General features: G+C 43.8%; 1 protein-coding gene across 4 annotated transcripts; it reads right to left on the bottom strand.

Annotated features, from left to right (window-relative positions):
* Positions 1-85: 85 nt before the first annotated feature.
* IL17RA (interleukin 17 receptor A) lies at positions 86-22,984 on the bottom strand. 4 transcript variants are annotated; one of them, XM_031589881.2, is made up of 13 exons: positions 22,740-22,984; positions 16,569-16,593; positions 14,610-14,756; positions 13,310-13,434; positions 12,264-12,390; positions 10,189-10,236; positions 9,948-10,105; positions 8,612-8,689; positions 8,110-8,185; positions 8,010-8,024; positions 7,086-7,187; positions 6,395-6,436; positions 86-5,791 (listed from the first exon to the last, which is right to left on the bottom strand). In XM_031589881.2, the coding sequence occupies exons 1-13, from the start codon at positions 22,866-22,868 to the stop codon at positions 4,290-4,292; spliced, it is 2,574 nt and encodes an 857-aa protein (XP_031445741.1). In that variant the 5' UTR covers positions 22,869-22,984; the 3' UTR covers positions 86-4,289. The 4 variants fall into 4 exon arrangements, with proteins under 4 accessions (XP_031445741.1, XP_031445742.1, XP_090001559.1 ...); XM_031589882.2 differs by having other exon boundaries at positions 86-5,788; XM_090145433.1 differs by lacking the exon at positions 22,740-22,984 and adding an exon at positions 20,285-22,538.
* Positions 22,985-23,398: the final 414 nt, after the last annotated feature.

The raw sequence follows: 23,398 nt of genomic DNA, 5'->3' as shown, positions 1-23,398 counted from the left end.
TCCTTTGAGTCTTGCTGAGCTCTTCAGTTTGTGTTCAGGGACCAACAGATGCATTAGTGTTACTTGCTCTCCTCATGTTTGGTTGCTAAAATAGTGTCTGGATTTTTCCCCTCAAACAAACTTCTTGTAAGTGAAAGTGAATTCTAAAAGCTGCAACACCAAGGGGACTACTTGAAAAGGGAATAATGAAGACATAAAAAAAATCCAGATGACACTTCTGAGCTTCCTACTTAAATGATTCACAGAAGTGTATACCACTTGAAAAGAGCTCATGGGGAAAAAAAAAACCATATCATTTAAATGCTAATTACTGTAAGATAAAAGAAATTTTAAAAGCTGGGATCAGCAAGATGGCAATTATTCATGTAATCTGAGAAATGAGTTCCCATTGGAGAAACTCTGAGCTCACAGCTACCACTTGCTTAGCTCCCAGTGGATTAGGTCCTGTGCAGACAGGACTCTAAGGTGGTGCCAATTTTCCCAGCTTGGAGAAGACCTCTGAGATCATCCAGTCCAAATGTCAGCCTATCACCACCATGTCCACTATACTAGGTCCCTCAGTGCCACATCCACATGGTTCTTGACCACTTCCAGAGACATCACCATCCTGGGTATCCTCTTCCAATGCCTCGCCAGTCCTGAGAAGAAATATTTCCTAATATTCAACCTGAACCTCCCCTGATGCAACTTGAGGCCATTACCTCTCATCCTATACGTGGGAGAAGAGGCTGACCCCCACCTTGCCACAACCACCTTTCAGGGAGTTGTAGAGCGATAATATCTCAAGTTTGGTTGCATGCAGTACTCAGTGTTCCTGAGCATTTTGCTTCAGAGACAGCCAGTGTTCTTGACAGCTCTGCCTCACTGTCCAGCCCCCATGCAGAAATGACACGCATTCAACTTCTGTAACACCCATTTGGAAGGTACATGCTCTTCCCACACATGTGAAGCTCCCCAGCTGTATCTGTTGGTGCCTTGCAGGCATGTTTTGGTGCTTGCCAGCTGATCCAGTTCTGGTTCTGTCTCAATTTTGCCAGAAGAAATCCTTATCTAACAAGTAAGGCAGAATTGAGGACATACAAGTATTTAAGTAAATATATCCAAAAGCATTCCTGTTTTTAATTTAAGGAAAAAAACAAGTCATAAACAAAAGTATAAAATATACATAATAAAACATTGGTTGCAAGTCGAATGAGCAGATTATCTTTTGAGATATCAGACTTTTAAAAAGCCAAAATAAGATGATCTCAAAATCTCTTGACAAGTAAACTTAAAAGGACAGAAAGATGACAAGCTTGTCTGAACACAAAGCAGAAAGGTGTGGAGGTGCTTGTATCTCATGAACTGTAACCAGCTGGCCAGACTGCAGAAAGTGTGACAATACCTACAGTAAATGCCGGCTCCAACTAGTCTGCTACTCAGTCAATGCTACATGAGTCAATAGAGGATCACTCACATGGAATAAGTCTTCCTAGTGCATCCAGCTCAATCTTGGAATTGACAATTAGCATCACTGCTCTGGAAGGATCCTATTATTAGGGTGTTTTCACAATGGGTAGCCTGCAATACCTGTGCTTGTGTCTATACTCGCACAAGGAACATCTCACACTCATTTTTGCTCTGGATAATGTCAGGGAATACGTCAGCAATTTGGACGTTCATAAATTGTGGCCATCCCATCCCCCAATGGGATTCACCCATGAGTGCTGAGGGAGCTGGTAGAAGTGACTGTGAGGCCCCTCTTGATAATCCTTGAATGATCATAGCAACTGGGAGAAGAGTCTAAAGACTGGAGGACAGCAAATGTCCTATCTTCAAGAATGACAAAAAGGAAGACTCAGGCATCTACAGACTGGTCAGCCTCACCTTGATCCATTGGGAGTTGATAGAATAGCTCATCCTGACACCATTCCTAGGCATATGAAGGGCAAGAAAACCAGGAGTAGTCTGCATGGATTCACCAAGGAAAAGTCATGCTTGACCAATAAGCTTCTATGATGAACTGATCAACCTGGGATGAGAGGGGAGCGGTGGATATCACCTTCCTGCACTTCATTAAGACCTCAGTAATTACCTTCAGTAATACTGTGCCTCGTAAAATCCTCACAAACAAGCTAAGGAAGTACAAGCTGGTTTAACACACTTCCAAGTGCGTAAAGAACTAGCTGAATGGCCAGGACTACAAGGTGACAATCAGTGGTTTAGTTTAACTAAACAGTAACTAGGAGAGTACTCCAGGGGATAATACTGGCTCCAATCTTTTCTAATATCTTCATCAAGGATCTGGCTTGAAAAGCAAGTGGTATCCTGGGCTCCATCAGAAGAGGGGTGGCCAGCAGGGACAGGGAGGTGATTGACCCCATCTACTCTGCTCTTGTGAGGCCCCATCTGGAGTACTGCGTCCAGGTTTGGAGCCCCCAGTACAAGAAAGACAGAGAGCTGTTGGAGAGGGTCTAAAGGAGAGCCACAAAGATGGTCAGGGGACTGGAGCACCTCCCCCATGAAGACAGGCTGAGGGAGCTGGGCTTGTTCAGCCTGGAGAAAAGAAGGCTGCGGGGTGACCTCATTGCAGGCTTTCAGTACCTAAAGGGAGCCTACAAACAGGAGGGGAGCCAACTCTTTGAAAGTGTAGATAACTGCAGGACAAGGGGAAATGGTTTAAAGTTGAGGGAGGGAAGATTTAGGTTGGACGTCAGGGGGAAGTTCTTTACAGAGAGTGGTGAGGTGCTGGAACAGGCTGCCCAGAGAGGTTGTGGATGCCATGTCCTTGGAGGTGTTCAAGGCCAGGTTGGACGGGGCCCTGGGCAGCCTGGTCTAGTATTAAATGGGGAGATTGGTGGCCCTGCATATGGCAGGGAGACTGGAGATTCATGATCCTTGAGGTCCCTTCCAACCCTGACCATTCTGTTATTCTGTGATTCTGAATGATGGGGCAAAGCATACCCTTAGCAAGCTTACAGATGACGCAAAGCTGGGAGAAGTGGCTGATACACTCCTTTTCCTCTACTCAGCACTGGTGAAGGCATGCCTGGAGTACTGTGTTCACTGCCGAGCTCCTCAGTACAGAATAGACATGGACATACTGGACAGAGTCTAATGAAGGGCCACAAAGATGACTAAGGGACTACATCATCTCTCTTACAATGAAAGGCTAAGTTGGGTCTGTTCAGCCTACAGAAAGGTTGGAGACCATCTTATCTATGTAGAATGACAGAATCATTAAGGTTGGAAAAGACCTCAAAGGTCATCTAGTCCAACCATCACCACCACCTACCACCAACACTGCCCACTAAACCACATTCCTTAGTACCACATCTACACATTTCTTGAACACCTTCAGGGATGGTGACCCCACTACTTTCCTGGGCAACCTGTTCCAATCCCTCACCACTCCTGAGAAGAAATTTTCCCTAATATCCCTAATCTGATCCCCCCCGACACATCCTGAGGCCATTCTTGTCCTATTCTAGGCATTATGTGCATAAATAAAGGGGGAGTATAGAAGAGAACAGACAGGCTCCTTTCATTGGTGCCCAGTGACAGGTCATGAGGCAATAGGCACAAATAGAAACAGGAGTTTCCTTCTGAACACCAGGAAGCACTTCTTTACTGATAACGTACAGGGTTGCCCAGAGAGGTTGTGGAGTTTCCCTGCTTGGGAATAATCAAAAGCAACCTGAACATGGGCCTGGACAATCTGCTGTAGGTTGCCTTACTTGGACAGAGGTGTTGGACCTCTGCAGTTTATCTGGTTCAACCTAACCCATTATGTGACTATGTAAAGACAGTCCTAACCTAGCTGAAGTTTAAGGCACACATCTTTAACACATTATTAAAATATATATATATATTAAAAAAAAACCCATCAAACTGGCAATGCAAAGTTTGTCATTCTCCCTAATTCTATAATCTGATTCTTGGCCTTGTTTTATGTTCAGTGCAGTAAAACCATTACAGTTGGAGGGAGTTTTGAAGGCACTAGTGGATGAACCAAGGTAATTTTTCTGCAGCAAGGGCTCAACATAATACATGTCCCTCAGAAGCAGAACTACTGCCTGTTCTGTCACAGTGATGGCTAGTATTTGTTGCTTCTCTCCGTACAGAGATCAGAAGCAGAGATGTTAATCAACTGCTGGGCAACCCTGACTCTCTGCAGCAGACAGGAATTTCCCACCAATTAGTCACGTGTAATACAAGTAGAAGGCTGGCATTGGAAATGCAGTTTCAGTGCTGGATGCGATACCACCTTCCATCTGTGTATTTCAGATGGAGCAGGTCCCAGATAGAGCCTAACAGTCCTCTGGAGATGGACTCACGTTCATCAGCTCTGCTGGATATCCTGACTCAGAGCTCCATTGAATGTCCTGGAAAAAAAGCTGCTGCTGGAGGCTCTTTAGACTGTTCAAGACCTCCGGAGAGAGTTCATGACAAACCACCTGATTCTCCTGATCCTCTTCCTCCTCTTCCACAGGGTCATCAGGAGGCAAAGGAGAACATCTAGAGATGTAACCTTGGTCTGACTGCACTGACTGTCTTTGGTCTTTGCATTGGTCTTCAAAGATCAACTGGTGCTGTTTTTCAGCCTCCTCTTGGCAGAAACACAGATCTGAAGGAATGACACTCTGCTGATAAAGAGAGTACATAAGTCCATTCAGATGGTGCCTCAGTTCACCTGAGAGGTTTGCAGGAGTCTGGTCATCTATTGCTGAAACGTCACAGTCATCATCATGGAGGATGATGTTATTCCTCATTGGAAAACTTGTCTCCAGAAGAGGAACTCCTTCCATGCAGTCCTCATTACTCAGCACATGATGGCCAAAAATATTTTTGTCTTCCATGGAAGAGACTGGCTCTACTATCTGAACTGGAGCAGCCTCATCCAAAGGATCGATCAGAGTCTGAGAAGCTGGATCTCCACAGAGATTAAGCTGAGGCTGTAGCATACAACCTCTGTTCTCACCTTCACGAATGTGGAGATCAATGACATAACAGCAGTTAGGGTCAGGTTCTCGTAAGCACAGCTGGTGTTTCACAATTCCACCTGGTTCACTTAGCAATGAATCCACCTGGTTCTCTCTGTTTAGGGACTGCAACTCTTCATCATTATCCAGGCTGACGCTTTCAGCCTCAAACCAGTTTGGATGCTCTGTCTGCCAGTTTCTGAACTTCTGAACTGCCTCTTTCAACTTCCTACCACTAGGGGTATCAATGTAGTTTTCAGCTGTGATTTCCTGGATTCGATGGATGCGCCCAGGCTCAAACTTCTCCAAGTCCTGAATCCGAAAATAAATATCCTCAAACTTGTCCATCAGCTGGTACCTGGATGTGACATTGAACAGGTCAGGAATATCTTTCTCGCTACTTATCCCATCAAAATAGCAGACTATATACATTCCAAAACAGGCTGGCTTCTTGAAATCTGGCAGGATCAAATTCAAGGCTGGGGTGAACAGGTCTCCAGTTGGCTTTTGCTGATCTTGCTTGAGACACACAGGCGCGCTCCCAAGCATGGCTTGCCATTTGGCCTGGGTGCCTCGTGAGCATAAGATTATGATCTTTGAGGATAGTTCTTCCATTTCCTTCTTCTGTCGAGTGAGCCAGGGTAATGGCCCAAACTCTGAGATTTGATGATCTTCTAGCAGGTCTAGGGCTACAGCAGTGCCACAGACAGTCATCAGAAACTCAGCAAACTTCAACACCACATCCACGTAGAGCAAGTGATCGGCAGAATATACGATCCAAACCTTTCGAGGCTTTAAGGGTGGTAGAGGAAGGTTGGTAGGTGGTACTGCTGAAAGACAGAAATATTAATCCCAACCACATTCCTGAAATTGTAACAATGCAAATCAGTAGCAATCAACATAGGAGAACATTAACAAAAGGTTATACTAAATAGCAGTTCTGAAGCTAATTTGGCAACACAGAGACAACACACTATTGTAAAAAATTTTCTAGTAAGGTCCTGACAGTGGAACTGTGATTTATACTGATGCTTGGGTAGAACATGGAATTTCATCACACAAAAGTAAAACACATGGGCTTCAAGAGTCTTGCACATGTAGCTATGTTCCCTGCTGGGGAGTTCAGTGCACCTCAGAACAATCTCCTGATGCTACTGCTTAGATGATCAAACATTCTTTTGCCAGTACAGCCTCAGCTGGGTCACTCACTTTACAAGACAATTATCTCCCATCTGCCAAAGACGGCATTCCAACTTGCATATTCTCTGTCTGATGGTACTTGTTATTACAAAGTGTCTTTTGTCTAAACAGGAAGATCCCAAACATTTCGGTTTTGAGAAGCACCTACAGAGGAGCAGAGTGCAGGAGAGACCCCTTCTGAACAGTTGTGAGTCTTCCAGAACACATTACATGTATTTGGCAGCACAACTTACCAGTTTGCAAATCATAGTGGCTGCACTTTCCTTGCCGGTGTCCTGCAAGAAAGAGAAAGTCACTGTCAGTCCTGAAAGTAAGAAATAAAATTAACCCCTTCCAAAGGCCACATTCAAAAATCTTTAACTGCATGGGGTAGAAGACAACAGGGACCGTAAAGATGACACGGGGAAGAAAAAGTCTAATACAAAATACACTACATGTATGAAGACTTGTATCTGCCAATTTTGCTATATCTCTACATTTCTCCGTGGAGAGAGGAGATGCACACAAAACCAATTTTCTACATCTTCCCCTGATCTGAGGAGTACAGAACCCCCAAACATTCTTCTACCTCTCTTTAATGCTGTAGAGATGGCGTTTTCTTAAGAGGGTTACCTAAAGAGCTAGCTAAAAATGTCTCTAAATACATGTTACAGATGAAGTTTCTTTTTCCCCTCACGAGCTCTGAAGATCTATATTAAAATGGAGTACCAGACAGCATAATCCATTGAAGACTTTATTTGAATAGGTGGATAGTATTAAGATCTTATAAATCCCATGATGTAGATCAGAAGAAAGTATTTACGTTGACATTATTTTAGCAGCAGTACATCAAAATAGGAAGAAAAGAAACAGAGGAATAATTACAGACGTAGGAAAAGTAGTTTTAGCACCAAGTCTTTTGTTTCTACTTGGTATGAGTCTTACCTGCTCGTTTTTTGGTCATACAAATGACACCTGCTATGACTGATCCCACCAGTAACACACAGAACCCAGTGATACACCAGTACACCCATATCATCGCATCATCTGTTGTACAAAAAGAGCACACAGACATTGTTTACACAGATACAGAGTTTCACTTGGGAACAGAAGTTTGCTGAGCAGCAGAGGCCAAGGGAGAGTTTTGCCCAAAACTACAGGTAATCCAGTATTTCCCTCCTACAACAGGCCACACCACAGTCACTCATTACAACATCCTGCTTTTGTGATGCTATTTTGTACCACAAACTTGTTCCACAAAGACCTGTATGTGCAACACATTGAAAACATAGACCAATAATCTTTCTCTCTACACAGAAATGTTTACCCAGCTTCGACAGGTACACAGCCCACGTTCTGCCTGTTCTGCATAACACATCTTCAAAAAAAGGTCTTTTTTTTTTTTTTCCACATTTTGGGTGAGGCATTTTTTTCAAACTACAGGTGTTTTTTTTAAACCAGGTGTCACTGCAGCCAAAAAAGGATGTCAAATCATTATGCACGTGATTTATCTTGACATCCATAGAAATGAATATATGCAAGCTATTCTCTCTAAAAGCTGCTTAATATTATGCAATTAAAAAAAACACTCTAGGCAAAGTGACAGAAAGTATTTTATATTAAGACTCATCTTGTCAAAAGCATTTCTCAAGGAATTTTATGCAAGTATCTCAAAAAAGTGCTCTCTACGGTTTATGCTGCATACAAATATTTGCCTTCTTAAAGCTGTGAAGTAACTGTAATACAATTCATTTTGAACTCAGTGCTACAATGAGACATTTCCCAGCCATTGGGCCAGGGAGGATTATCTGTTATTTGAAATGACAGTAAAAGAAGTAAGAGATGATTCAGGGTATTAAGAGATCTTACCTGATGGGCTCATACCTGCAAAAGACAAGAGTTATGTTAAAATTCAGCTCTCATCCATACAAAATATTGAGAAGCTAATTTAGAGAAACGGAAATCTCACTTGGAGCTGGTGAACATGGGATGAAAGTAGAGTGCCTCAGACAGTCTGTACCACAGACGGCAAAGAACGGCTGAATCTGCAGGCAAAATAAATTCAGAAAACAAAAGCTGTTCTTAAAAGCAATCCTGTTCCAGCTTGACTTTCCCCTCTGCCCCTACATTCCCTTTACTTTACCACAGGGGGACAGAATTCCCACTTCCCTTCTGAAAACAAAATTAATCAAGAATTCTTACACTGTTCACTATGAATTAACAAGGCAGGGAGCTTCTGTGGTTGTGCACCTGTCGTTCCCACTTCAGACTCAGACTTGGCAACTCTACACTAAGGAAAAGCCACTGTCTATAAAGAAGACCTTTATAAAATATTCTTTCTGCCACAGTCATTATTTCCCTGATGTAGGTAATAGCTCAGAACAAAACACTGTGTGAAAAATACAGAATTCTTAAGCTGCACACTGCCTTGCTGAGGAAGGAATGACAAAGAGACAACAGTGAGATCGTACCTGTACTTTGTAGTTGCAGCAAGCTTTCAAGTTCTTCTCCATTTTGATTGTGACATTTGCTTGTGGTTGCAGTTCACCCTGCAGAAGTCAGATATGAGTTAATGGACAGGAGAAGAAAATGGAATGAAAGAAGGAAAAAAGAAAAGAAGCTGAGCAGAGAATACAACGCATTACAAAGACACAGACATTTCAAATTATTGTTAAAAAAGGTCTGGCCACCATCATGACTGACATAGTAACACTATTAAGACAGCACACTAAGGTTGCACAAGTTAACAGGAAACAAATCTGTACATTGCATAACTTCAAATATGTTAAGAAACTGTAAGCTTAAGTTAACAATACTAATATCTTAAGTTACTTAATGTGTAAATGTTTAATTAACAAGGTTTCTCATGTTTTTAATTAAAAAAAGCTGTCAACACTGCTGCTTCTGACACCACAATGGACAAGTATGTCCTTTGTTGAGAATTCATCAATTTAATAATAACATAAATATGTTCTTTCCAGTGCTCAAAGATATAATCCAAAGTAAGGTTTATTAATCTCTGTCAGGAAAGTGTGCACACAGCTGTACCTGCTGTAATAACAGGACACGCATCGGTACATGGAATATGAAAACTTCAAGTATGGTAGAAATGGAACAATTAAGCAAGCTGAATGCCAGTTTACCTGCCCTGCCCCCAGGAAGGGTGGGGACTGGTAACAAATATTCAGTACCTCTCTTCCCTCAGATGCCTGAAAAGGGAGGTTTCTTATGCCAAAAGGCATTCTGCATCTCCTTTGTGCTTCTCAAGCACACAGGTCACAAGAACTGGAGGAACTGACTGACAGTTTAATTGAATCATCTGTTACAAATGAGGGTCTCATTCTTAAAAAACACAAAAAAACCCAGCAAAACAAAAAACAACCAAACCACCAACTCTCCCCATACCATCGCTTTTAATGAACTACTTCAATGATTTATCAAAGCTCTGTACCTTGGTTTTGGTTAACTCATTTAGTCCTATCTCCCAGGTGCTAGCTTGACAAAAGTAATAAAGGCTGAAGAGTCATAGGTCAAAATTCCATTTCCAGTGCAGGTGCTTACATTCTGCCTCACACATTAAAAAATCTTTGAGAACATCTTTTTGGTCTTCTAACCATCAAGTTCCTGGTAGAAGTTTCTCTTTTTCAAAGGCAAGATAACAATCTGAAAAGAACTTGAAAATTGCTGTGCAAGTGCATTCGTTACATCTCCTGCATCTTGGCTCCGACTACTTTAACAACTGTTAAAGAAATGTTTGTCTAGATTTCCACAGAAGATATAATTGATATCATTTAGGAAGGTAATTACCTCCGTGACATCACGTGTGATCATTTTACACATCCTCTCATTCAGGAAACTGGTCACATGAATTTGGTATCGGGTTGGCTCCTTCCATGGGTTAAAGCTCACAAGCAGTGTTATATCATCTAGACTTTTAGCTTGGATCTTGGGCTCCCACAGACTGCCTGGAAAGAGTGCAAGTATTCTCAAGTTTCTCAAATGTCAAAAGCATTTCAACAGGACATCCATGCCTCTGACAAATTCCTACCTGTCTTTACACATGGGGTGGTTCTTTTCATCAGAGGGTCCTTGCAACCTGCAAGACAGACGCACCATCAGTGACCAGTCAGAAACACTGTACTGCTGTTTAGGAGAAATACCCATTTTCTTAGCTGAAGCCAGAGACATAACTTGATATGTAAATCTTTGCTCCAAAGTAGCAGCAAATTTCAACAGGAGAAACATCAGTTTGCAAAGTATAAACTAGTCCTTCCACTGACGCTATGTTTTTTCATTTTAGAGATACTAACAAGAGAAGACTAAAAACATACAGTATTTTAATGACACTAATACTTGACAGCTCCTTCTGAAAGAGGGCTTTGGTACAGTGGGGGTCATAGTAAAATTAAAGCTTAATACTGATCTCTGCACCGAAAGCACCACAGCCATAACTTCCTTCAAAAGTATTCTGTCACAGGAAAACTAGTAGTTTGGTGTCTTCTTTGAAACCCAAATTCTCTTCCTCTTTATAATTCTATGAGCTTAATTTAGCAGACTGGCCAGGGCCTCTCTAGGACCTTTTTCAAATTCAAATACAGAGTTATGCATTCAACACCTAGCAATGTGGAATTTACAGTTCTCAGTCTACGGTATAACCCTCTTCCAAGGCTTGAATACAAATCAAAAGAACTCCCTACAACTCCTTGCTTAAACAGCTGAAAGAAAAAATTATAGATCTTAAGTTTCCAACTTTCAAGTTTAGGTCCCTGTAATTCACAGGTATGCTCTAATCAGCAAAGCTGCTGACCTTGACACGATGCATTAGGTTTCCGAGGAACAGAAGAGGATAAAACCAGAAGGGCTCAGTATGACCACATACAATAAAGAATAGGATGAAAACTGAGTGCCCCCTCACTTTTTCCAGCACACACTGACTGCCCCACCATGTACATCATATCTTCTAACTGCAAAGTCATACTGCCAACTATAAGCAAGAAGGAAATTATAAGCCAGTTTTTAAACCATGTATAGAGTATATTTATAAAGTAGCTAGTGCAGCCAGAGAGCACTGCAGATGCTCCACATCTTCAGGGAAAACAAGTTTTTCTTAGTCATAGGAAAACGTTCCTATATAGAAGAAAGGATCAAACAGTCAGCTCTATCAAATTTCTTGGTAAATCATATCTAACTGTACCTTTGAAATCAAAGTTCATGTACCTAAAATTTGATAGATTGTGGATTGACTAGCCACATCCTCTTCTTCTATTCTAAAAGGTCTGTATCCATTTATCTGTTAATTAGGGGAATTTTAGGGGAAGGCTCCTCCTCCTGCTTTAAACAAGAGTCCAGTCTCCCTCATCCTGCATGTTTTTACCATCTGTCTCCACAGGGTTAGAAGCCTGCTTATCTTTTTCCCCTTTCTGGGACTTAAGACAGTGCTGTTGGTCTGCCCATATCACTGCATGATAGCATCAACCTCTCTCTCTCTAACTGATACATATCAGCCTGGTGATATCCTCTCACAACTAGCCACACGCTCAAAAAGTTCATCAAGCTGGGTAGGTTTGCACTCATGAAACCCCCCTCTTTCCTCAGGCCCTTGGGGAACTCGAGTCTTGAAGTTCCATGCAACTGAAGGTCCAGGCAGCTCTGTCTCTCAGGTGCTTTATCTGCATGCACGTGTCAGCCCAGAAAGGTTGTGATCCCTCTGTCTGGGTTTCTGTCTCAGCCTGACCGTTGTGGCAGTTGATCACCTTGTTTGTTTCAATAGAGTGCTGCATCGTAGTGTTTCCAGATAAGAAGAAAGCAGTCTGCCTTGTGCCTGCTCAGCAGGCCCTGCCTGCTCAAACTGCTGTGCCATGCCCTCCCTGTTTGCTCATCCCAGTCAGCACACTCCTGGTCACTTGTGCTCCCCCTAGGGGCTGCCTTTGTATATGCGGGAGTGTTACACTGCTGCTCCAGGCCCCACTCCCATTGCATCACCAGCTCTCATGAAGACTAGTGACTCTGGGCAACTCTCTCCTCACTTTGACTTTTTTTTTTTTTCCACCCTTCAAGGTAGCCTATATCACACAGTGATTCCCCATTTCTCTGAAAGCCTAAGGAAAATAGAGCATTTCTTACCAGGCATTGTGAGAGATTTGGACTTGCAATTGTAGTCTCCATTTACACTCAGTTTGGGTAGGTGGTAGACAGTCACTTGGTAAGTCTGGCCAGGTTCCACCTCAAAGCGGTTAAAAGTGAAATTCCACTGAAAACAAAACACACTCAAAATGAGACTGCTGTGCTATCAAGAAACTGAAATTAATAGGTCCTGTCCCATTCTGTTGTCTCGCATGAACTTTTTTCTAAAGCTTGACTGTAGAAAACAACTCAAACGTATTAAATCATTAAATGTATCAGTCTTTTGGTCTATCTCAAATTCTTACATTTGGAATGAAGGGAAAAAATTATTTCTTGGGAATCTCTGAGCTGATACAATGATCTCATAGCAAACAGCTGTGTGGAGTTCTGTACTTGGCCATTTTACATATATATACACACACACCAAGTTTATGCTGTTTTCCACATATCAGTAAAGTTATGCAACTTTTGGAAGACGGAATGGCTTCAGTTGGTAAATGAACTTTGGCCCAGTTCTGGGTGATAAGGAACAAACTCCAAAATCCTCTTCTGTATGGAGTTCTGTAGGTGCTCAGCAATTTTCTGATGAGCCCCCTAAACCAAGCACAAGTTGGAAGGACCAGATTGGTGCCTTCCTCTTCATCAAGGGAGTACAAGAGAGAACTTGACTTAAAACGGAAGGCTGAGTTTGAAAGGAGTCTGTGTCACAATGGCCAAACAGAATGCAAAAGCTCCCACAACTGTTTGCTTTAAACAACATCTAGAACAGTGACATGTGGTAGGGACCGAGAGCGACTAATTAAATTGAGAGAACAGTAAAAGCGAAAGGGAAACCAACTAAGTAGAGTAGCTTGTAGATGGATACATGCAAGTGTAGAACAAAATGGGTATGACACCAGACTTCGGACCCAATATCTTGATTGTCATGCCAACTCGTCTGACTAATCAGTCTGTACATAAAGAGAGAAAAAAAAAAAAGGTAGCCTTGCTATAAGATAGGAAAAGCAGAACCAAACCCATGGTAGTTCAGGGCCCTTAGCACTCACCCGGCCTCCATCTGGACGGACCTGAAGAGGCAAGTTGTTCTGAAATTCAAACTGGGCACAGATCTGTTGATTGCTGCTCACTTGCATCACAGCCAGCTCTGCTCCTCGGAGATAGCGGATGCTAGCTGCAGGCACACAGACAGAGACGTGTTTTCCCTTTCCTGTCAGCTGCATGTGCAAAGGCTGCAACCCCACAGAGAACACCACTGTGCCTAGACTTGTTGCAGCCTTACTCCTTTGCTGTGCTGGGGATCTCAGCACAGAGATAACTGGCTATTAAAAACCAAATGTGCAGGGTTGACTAACACCACTACTAGTTTTCAGGTTGTCCTGCACAGCAAGAGCTCCATCCATGCTGATGAAGGGGCAGAGCAGCAGGCAATTGCATCCTCTAGGCATCCTGGAAATTCTCAGCTTGTTTGGTGATGTGTTTAGCTCTGCCTTTCAGTACTGCTTTATGTGGTTTTGGTACCAAAGCAAATATTGTTTTATTTGATATAAACAATTCCAGTGAGCAAGTTCATAACAATGGCTGCACCAAATGATTGGGTTACCTGAGGCACACGTGCTTTTTAGCTATGCTGAGCTAACAGCTCTATACTGCCCTCAGACATAGATCCTGCAGAAGCAGAATTAAGCATGTTTGTTTACTATCTTGAATAACTGCAAAAATATGAATGAGAGCACATAAGCAGAACATCATATAGAAACAAAAAATCCATCAGATATTTGGACAGTAAGAAAACCTGACTAACTGGTACTCATTAAGACTCTAATAAGTCAATTATTTCTTTACCAAGACACATGTGCATATAGGAAATTTAAATTACAACCAGATTACCCTAAATAGGAGGTATTTGCACTGGGTTAACAGCACATGAATTAATATTTGCATGCTCTCAAATTAACTCTCATTTGTTAAATTTGCAGATGTAATTCTCCTACACGAGACTGCAGCAGTCAGTACTATTGCAAAGCTCGTAGCACAAGTCTTCTTTTTCCCCCTTGCTATTGTGGTAAAGGTATGTGCCACTCTTGGGTTAGGTTTCATCTGCTTTTCCCATTTTAACTGCCATTATCCCATGCTAACGGGAGTGTTTTAAACTTCTGAATTCCCAGCATACCCCAAATCCTGATTCATTCCTCAAGAAAAAACAAACCTACCCCTCAAGCAAAAGCAAAGCAGCCAAAAGCCCAGATTTCAAGCTGTCCTTCCACAGCTCAATCAGTAAAAGCCTTCAAGTCATAATTCTCCTCCCTGTCCTTCCTAAACCACACCTCATTCCTCTGTTCTGCTTACCATCGGTGGCCACCTTCCATTCTATTCGAAGCACTGGGAGCAGTTCTCCATCTGTCTGACGGAAAACATCAGAGGAGACATCAAGGCTACTGGGAGCAGAGGGTGTCCACGTCTGATTCTGCAGCCAGCTCCTCTCTATGCAGGTACCTGCCCAGCAAATAAAAGCTGTTATCCAGAGGAGGATGGAATAAAGTCTGCTTAACTGCAGTTGCTGCCGGGGTGAGGGTTACTCAGAGGGCAAATCTAAGTAATAGATTGCTTCACCATTCTAGACGGCAGCTTTCAGCATGTCAATAATTTATAAATTGCCCATAGTATTCACAACTCAGGCATTCTGGTAACTTATACTTCCTCTTTTCCTTGAAATCCATTAATAGATGATCAGTTAGCCTAGTTGGGTCAGGTAAGTTTACTCAGTACCTCCCGCAGCAAGTCCCCATCTTGCTGCTGAAACAGAACTGTGCTAGAACACCAGCACTCATTTCAAGCTTTCCAATGATAACATCAGGTACTCAAGCAGTTCTTTAAACAATGTAATTAACTTTTGGAACAACTGCCTTATTTCTCATTTGGATACACATCTGACTTCAGCGTCCAGTGACTGCTCTTGCACTGCCTTTCCTAAACTAATGAGCCCTCTGGACAGAAAAATAATTTATGTCAGTCAGTAGAGCATTACGGAAAACAGGGCCTGTAAACCCATCAGAAAGTGATATCAGGTACGACAGGCATTAGATGGATACGATAAGTGAAATGTTGGACAAAAGTCTAAGTGGATCATCTGGGCACACTAAAAAATAGCTTTGCTGAGTATGAGTGAAGCACCAACACAGGAAGAACCAGGCTATCAAGTTAATGAGGCTGCAAGTGGGAAATTGTTACTGTTTGAATGTTTTAAATAGATCTGTGATGGTAGCAAGAACAGGCCCATGGTATGCATTTTTCTAAAGAAAAAAGATTAAAAATCCAGAAGGAAATTGTAAATATCTGATGATAGAGCATCTGATAACCATCTGAGGAAAAAGCAGAACCATACTGCCATACCTATGATCACTGAATGTATAAAAAAGAAAAAGATATAAGATTACACAGCCTTTGCAGAGCCCTGTTTGACATTCTTCAGCTATTTCCTGCATCCACTCAAGAACTAAGCCTGCTCATGACAGCCTGATTTTAAGTGAAGGAAGTAGCTGGAAAATTCTCAGATGCTCATTTTACAAAAAAAAAAAAAAAAAAGTCTACAGAACACCTGGTGAAATTGAAGTACCTTATAGAGAAGTGTGCCAAGCACTAACAAGACTTTCCCCGAGAATGTACTAAGAACCAAGAGGCAGAATTCAAACCAAGTATTCAATCAAGGCAGAATTCTAATGGTGGAGCTGCAGTTTGGTTTTGCTGTGCTTCCAGGCTGTACAGTAATGCCCAGCTGCCAATGGGAAATATGATCCAATCTCATCCCACCCAGCCCCTCTTCTTGCCAAAAAATGTTTAAAGTCTGTGACCTACAATAACTTCAGTTTCCTTTTCCAATTCATGCCCAGTAATATACATTCATTACACTCAGCTGTAACTCTTTATGCTCCCTTTTAAAAAAATTTTAGCTCATAATAGTTTTCCATTGGGCATTATCACACAAGTAATAGTTTGAAATGAACATGTACTGAAAAACTTGTCCTAAAATTCCATTTCTTTAAAAATGGGCTTTCTCAGATTTAAAAATAAACTAAACAAGTTGGGTTGTGTGCTTTTTCCCACACTCCAACTCTACCCTGGGAAAGAGACAATTTTCCATTTATCTTTTAGCTGGAATTGATCAGGGATCAAACTGAAGACTCCCTGAGCAATGCTTTGTTTCACATCTCTCTGACTCCAGCAGGAAGGACTTTTCACATGAAGCCAGTTAAAAAACCAAAGGGTTGATCTGATGAGAACGTGGCAATGAAGAAAAACATGACTTACTGTTTCCTACGAGGCAGTTTAAATCCTGTTGGGGGAAGGAAAAAGAAAAAGAATATTACTCATCAAATAGAAACTGAATTGAAAATAGTTTGCTTCTCTGTGGAGCGGGAGGAAAGCAATTTAGTAAATAGCAAGGCATACAAGCTGGCAGAATCAGCCATCACACATCTACATAAAGTTGTTCTGCAGAAAAGCAAAGCTCGGGTTTGGGTTTAGTCACTGCCCGGTGACCCAACGCGTGCCTTGCACATTCATGTGGAGATGATGGGGGCTGTGCTTGGTTTTCCCCACATGTATTTGTTTATGCTGGGCGACCCCACCATCAGTAGAAAAAAAGCATGCGAACGTGCTTGGTAATGCGATCCTAGTGATAAGAGAAGTTTTTGTCAACTACACAGATCAAGATGAAGGCAAGGTTTCCTCCCACTCTCTTCCTTTGCCTCAACATATAAAGGGGGATGTTGTCACTGCACTGTGCTCATGATAGGAGACAAGGCAGTGGTGTTTCTGACCTCTGTGCAGCTTGTTATGGCCAATACAAGGTGTGCTTGGGGCTTGGCTTGTGGATACACTCAGACATCACACCAGCCACACTGACCACCTGGTTATTTTAAATGGGAACACAGCACTGCTAGCTAAGGAAAAGCACACGTCATCATCAGTGGTCATATTTCAGCAAGCACAACTATGCTCTCTCAAACCTTGAGCAAAAGCAAGCAGATTCAGCATTAAGGTCCTTGTGCTCAAAAAAAAAAAACAAACCAAAAAAGCAACCACCACCAACCAACCAAACTGAACATCTCTTCCAGGCTTTTATGCAAGTGGAAACAACACAAACGTGTAAATCTTCAAGCTTCCATCACAAGTAACACATCCACACTGCAATAAATAGTGGCAATATAAAAACACTTGTCTCAGGTGCTTTAGGACTATTTCAATATACTAATACAGATATACTGAGAAAGGTTCAATGCAATACTTATGTTACCTAGTTCTGATCAACTTCATTACTGCTTAGAAAATCTTCATTTCATTTCAATCACAAGGAAGAAATCTGCCTAAACTGCATATTTAAATATAAATCTATGCAGGCAGAACCCTTGCCTTCTCCTGCACTGTTTCAGCTCTGGAATAGTGGTTCAGAGCTCACTGTTGGAACCCCAGCCTTGTGCTGGGACTTTTCCCATTGCAAGATGGGGCCTTGGGACAGGCGGCACCAAGAGCCACACAGAAGTGCCCTGCCTTGGGCAACAGAGCTGTAGTGTAACTGGCAGCAAAATAAATCAATATGTTTAACATCAACATGTAAAATGTCCAGGAGGAACTTGACTATAAAGGTCAAAACAGCCACAACTGGAGGAAACACCCTGATAATCTGAATATCAGATAGCAACTTAGTCTGAACTTACTCCTACAGCTACACCACACTTAACTACTGCAGATAAATCCTCCACTGTTTATATCCTTTCACACTTAAAAATTGTGTGTATATTTAATAGAAATGTTATCACAACTTCGAATCTCTGCAATCAGCTATAGTTTTTGGTTTCTTTTTTCAACTACTGGAAGACTCTCATGTAACATCTGCAATGGAAACATTTGGCAATGGAAACAACCTTGAGTGCAAGCTAGCAAATACTGGTGAACCATGACAAAATTATCCATGCTACCTTCACAGAAAGATGTATATTAAGTAAATCATTTAATGTGACAATGCCACTTACATCAACAGGTGCACTGGTTTTGGCTGGGATGGAGTCAATTCTTCTCACAGTAGCTGCATTTGGAATTTGTGATGGCAGCAGAGCCAGTCTCACAGCCATTACCAAGCAGTGCTGGTGCAGCATTGAGGCACCTCCTCACTCCTCTTCATGCAGTTCCTTACAACTGCATGCCTGACCCACGAGTCTCCTTTCTGTGACCCTCTGGCTCTCCCCAGCTGGCTAAGAGGAGCAAGTGAGCAGAGGGGTGGGCTGAGCAGAGCAACAAAAATAATGGGATACAAGCCACGGGTTTGGTTTGTAATCTAATGACTTTTGTTGAAAGCTATCAATTATTATTCAGTCATTTTGTCCTCCTGTTGTTTCAGTTATCAGAATTTATTGTAATCTGCCCTATGATACAGTCCTTATATAAATTATAATGCATTATTTGCTTGAAGAGCACCACCATCTGCTTTTATCTGCATGATGGTGCTTCTGTTTATCAGCAGATAAGACAGTTAACCAAGCAACAGCTGCAATTTGTTTTGTTTCATTATCAGTGTGAACATTGAACCAGCGCAACAGATCAGTGGACTCTCTTCCTCTAGTTATACTGCCCTGAGTGAAGTGTTTCCAGGATGAGACTACTCCCTTTCTGGTGTTCTCTGAAAAAGAACAGCTGAACACGGAACACTCAGTCAGTTAATGACAATTCAGAACCGAAATCTGACAATTAAGGTGTCTTTAAACTTTCAACACTGAGTTTCTACTGAGACAATCAACAACAAGGTGTCACCGTGCCCCAGACCCACCTAATGATTTTCATAGAATTGTCTGATTGGACCCTTAAGAGGGACCTTTAAAGGCCATCTAGTCCAATCCCCCTGCAGTGAACAGGGACACCCACAGGTAGATCAGGTTGCTCAGAGCCCTGTCCAGCCTGACCTTGGCTGTCTCCAAAGATGGGGCATCCACCAACTCTCTGGGCAACCCATTCCAGAGCCTCACTGCCCTTATCATTAAAAAATTATCTTCTTATACCCAGTTTAAATCTCCCCTCTTGTAGTTTGAAACTGTTCTCCCTTGTCCAGTTCAAGAGGCTATCAGAGTGTTTTCCCACTTCATACGCACCAACCATGTTGGTTTACTATTCTGTTAGTAGTTGAGAATTTAACAAGGTTGCCACCAGAAGGGAAGGACCCTCTGTCCAGAGGGCAGCCTGCACTGGCCCAGCTGCTGGCCCACTCCCTTCCCAGTCCCCAGGCAGTACAGGGATGACCCAAAGCTCCGAACACCCAGAAGAAGAATCAATCTGGTCAGCATGTCCTTACTGTTGGCCACTGGAAACAAACAGGAGATGAAACCACAATGCTGACACAACTTAACACCAAAAGAACGTAACTCCGGAGAATGACAGCTAAAAACCAGGCAATTAAAGACAAAAATGAGTCAGTTTTGCAGTAAAACAAGTCAATTACCTCTAGAATTGCATGAGCTACCTCCTTAGCACTGGAGGGGAATACTGCTGATTTTCAGCCTTATCTGATGCAGTTGCTCATTCAGACTGCATTAGCAAAGCTGCAGTCAGCAGAAACAATTAACCTAGTTTTCCTCCATGAGCAAACAAGTTTAGATCATACAACAGAAATACAATTACAGTGATGGTTGCTTCTGCTCGCCCACACAAAACTAGAAGTGTTGACAAAGCCGATACATGTCAGGCTGCACAGGATAGACAAGCAAGCAAATGGGAGGAGATGGCAGAACAAATGCAGAGCTCTGCACAAAAGCTGGAGATAGAGCCTGCAGCCAGGCAGGGTACTGTGCGTGTTGATACAGAAGAGGCTTTAACTGAGATGTTCTCCCATGCTCCCTATTGCATCTCAAGATGAAGAAGCGAAGCTACAGGGACACATGCTGCCTGGAACCTTCTGGCAGAGGAGCACAGGCATGGCCAACTCCCCCTGTTTACTTGTCGTATTTCACAGAAAGCCAAACAACTGTTTCGTTTACTTTTTCAAGCCTTTTTCTTCCTTTTGACATCAGAGAAGAACAAACCATATGCCAAGAAGAATCACATGAATCTGAAACATATGAGAAACTGATTAACAGCAGCACGTCATAACAATTCAATTGAAATAATTGGAGGCCAAGATTTCCCAGCAGGATGCTGTGGTAACTAGCAAGAAACTGAAGTAAGCTGGGCAGGCAGCCAATTTTATCTTAAAGAGCAACTGCTGAGTGGGAAGAGCTCCAGCTCTCCAGATCTGCCTCTCACCTCCAGGCTATGCTGCCTCTCTCCTGATGCCTGTCTGATACGAAGTCTTTTACAGTTTCCCTTTCCTGATTTGTCCGTTCAAAGAAGCAGAGATCAATAGGACGTGAACACATAAAACCAATAATTACTGTAAAACGATTCATTTAAGGCTGGTGGAAAACTATTTTCTACAAATTGTGTGTGTTTTAATTTAGAAGCCATAGAGAAAAATGTTCTCTTCTACAAATCCTAAGCAAAATAGAATCCAACTTTAAAAGCTGAAGTTACTTCGTTAAAATTACTTTGAGTGTATTCTTTTATCATGTTTTGGTAGCTTTGATCACTGATCCTTTTTAGGCTAAGTTATCCAGAACTATCTTAGCAGCTCTAAGTGTGAACAGGGTCAATGGATCCATCCTACACAGCAAACTCTTGCAGAAAGCAATGGGAGAAGGTCAATAGAAAACGCAAAGTGAACATGCTTGTAAAAGAGGCACAAGTAAAGGCTTCCTCACATGCATCACTCATCTTTGTGAAGACTTAGTGAATATCATTTAACCAACAACAGTAACTCCCATGACCCAACTAAGCACACCTATCACAAACCCCACGTCCCGCTGACATCAGGTACAGTGCCTCATGATGGGCACTCAAGGAGAACAGCCAGATGGGATGTGTGTGTGCCTGGGGAGGAAAGCCAGCACCACCTCCCTGGAGATGACACATTCCAGTAACAGTTACTGGAAGGAGCTGTTTGCAGCCCTGCTGCTTAGCCTACAGCCAGACAGGTTTGATGGAGCAGTGGGGAATAAGGAACATTAGTGCATTTGTTGACACTTTAATACACCGGGTTCCTGCTACTGAGCATTTATTTTACTTCTGTTACAATTAAAGGTATCTGTGACACTGATGTGACACTTTCACTCCTCCGCCCCTGGCTGGAAACCCGCTGCTGCTCACTCTGCCCTTCCTCAACGCCTGGCAGCAGCGGGTGAGCAGGAGGATGTGGTCTCAGCACCCAGCCCAACTCTGATACCACGGGAGGGGCTCCCAGCAACCGACAGAAAAGGGAAACGGCTACCAACTGCCGCAGCCTCAGTCAGTCACACTTCTGCATGTGTGTGTCAGCAGCTGTACTGTTCCCTTCAGCGGGGCTGCTTGCAGGTTTGTTTGTAAGCCAGCTCCTCTCTGAAAGCTGGAGCTGTGAAGGACTCTCCAGCACTATGATCAATGGTCTGTCTTCCCTTTAAAAGAAAGAAACTGAGAGCCAGGGAGATGGTCAGTTCAAGCATCAAGGACTGCAGGAACTCCACACTGCACTGTTTTCAAGCTCTGTGTGACTAATGGTACTTGGGATGCCCATGCAGTTTTGTAATGTCCTCTCTGCCTTTTCCAAGAGCTTTCACTTTGTAATTTCACAACACCCATCCCAAAGTAAAACTGTGGAAACTGAATGCTTTTGAGGGGATATTTTTACATAGGAGCATAAAGCACCAGAGGAGAAGTCAGGTAACATGGGAACAAGAGTGCAACCAAACTTTAGGAAAGGACAGTGAGTAGACAAAAGACAGAAAATGAATACAGGAAAAGGTTACAGATGAAGAGTGTCACATTTTAGGAGGGACCCTGGCTTCCTGTGAGGCCAGGCAGCTGGCACCAGGAGTACAGGACATGTCTGTCAGCCCGGCACTCAGCACAACATTGGTCTGACCTGGGCGGGACGGGAGAATACTTCTACATGACGTGATGAATACTGTGCTGCAGGCTTCGCCCAGTGATGCGTGCACAAGGCTCTGAAACAGCCTGCCACAGAGCAGATGGGACTCATCTCTCTCCATGCCGCTGACCACACGTACCCTGATGTCACATACAGAGGGAAATTCCTTTCTCACGAGAGCTGGGAGCACGCAGCGCTTCCAGGAAGCAGAAGACAGACTGCGCTACAAGAAGCGAACCGCTAACAGACCCATTCATAGCCGCACCACCCCGAAGCAAAGGAATACGGCTACATCCGAGCAGCCGCTCCCCCAGCGCGGCGTCCCCGTCCCTCCCCGCAGGCCGGGAGCGGGAGGCCGCAGCGCCCGGCCCAGGAGAGGCCCGGCCCCGGGCTCGGAGCGGCGGCACTCTGCCTCTCGGAGCGGGCCCGGCAGCCCCGCGCTCCCCGGCCCCGAGATGCCCCGGAGTTCCCCACGATCCCTCCCCGCCGCTTACCGGCTGTGAGCACGTGAAGGGCGGCGCGGCGCCCAGCAGCAAGCGCAGCGCGGCGGCCGCGGGCGGCACGGGAAAGACGAGAAGGAACAGCAGCGGAGGAGACAAGCCCGGCCGGCCCGCGCCCGCCATAGCCCTGCCGCCGCCACGACCTCGGGGCTTCCGGGCTCCGACCTGAGCGCCGGGCGGGGCCGACCCGCACCTGAGGAGGGGCTGCGCGGCGGGGCGGGGCGGGACGCTGGGCGCGGCGGGGCTCCGCGCTGCTCGCTGGGGGTGCGGCCCAGGGGAGGGCGGGGCGGAGGGTTGCTCACTCCTCTGCGGCCCGGGGGTTTGCGTGTGGGGTGCCGTCCTCCGGCTTCAGGAGAACGTCGTGAGCAGAGCGTGTGCCAATAAAGTGTCGTAGTTATAGGCAGCGTTCCGACACAGGGTTCTGTACGCAGGTGTTCTGGGCAGTTCTGCGTGCAGTCGGCTCACAGGAAGCTGTGCAGTGCTTGCTGTCGGCGGTCTCACGGGTTTCACCCAGTTTCACACCTTTCTTTGCTCTGCGGTACACCCACAAGTGGTTTTCACCACCAAAGCCTCCACGTGGCTCTCACACAAAGCCCAGGCGCCGTGAGCCGGCAGCAGAGCAGAGCTGCACGCCTTGCTCCACCGACTGCCAT

The sequence above is a fragment of the Phasianus colchicus genome, chromosome 1, assembly GCF_987193195.1.
Source record: "Phasianus colchicus chromosome 1, bPhaCol1.hap1.1, whole genome shotgun sequence".
NCBI classification, from domain to species: Eukaryota; Metazoa; Chordata; class Aves; order Galliformes; family Phasianidae; genus Phasianus; species Phasianus colchicus.
The sequence above is the reverse complement of the archived record's forward strand: the minus strand, read 5'-3'. Positions and strand labels throughout refer to the sequence as shown.

Bases quoted from the DNA above. Each gene is read 5' to 3' on its own strand.
- IL17RA (XM_031589881.2), bottom strand. From the start codon at position 22,868: ATGGCGGGCGCGGGCCGGCCGGGCTTGTCTCCTCCGCTGCTGTTCCTT. The intron at 10,106-10,188 runs GTAGGAATTTGT...CACTCTTTCCAG, and splicing joins CACCCCATGTGTAAAGACAG to GCAGTCTGTGGGAGCCCAAG. The intron at 8,186-8,611 runs GTACGATCTCAC...TTTTGCCTGCAG, and splicing joins GCTGCAACTACAAAGTACAG to ATTCAGCCGTTCTTTGCCGT.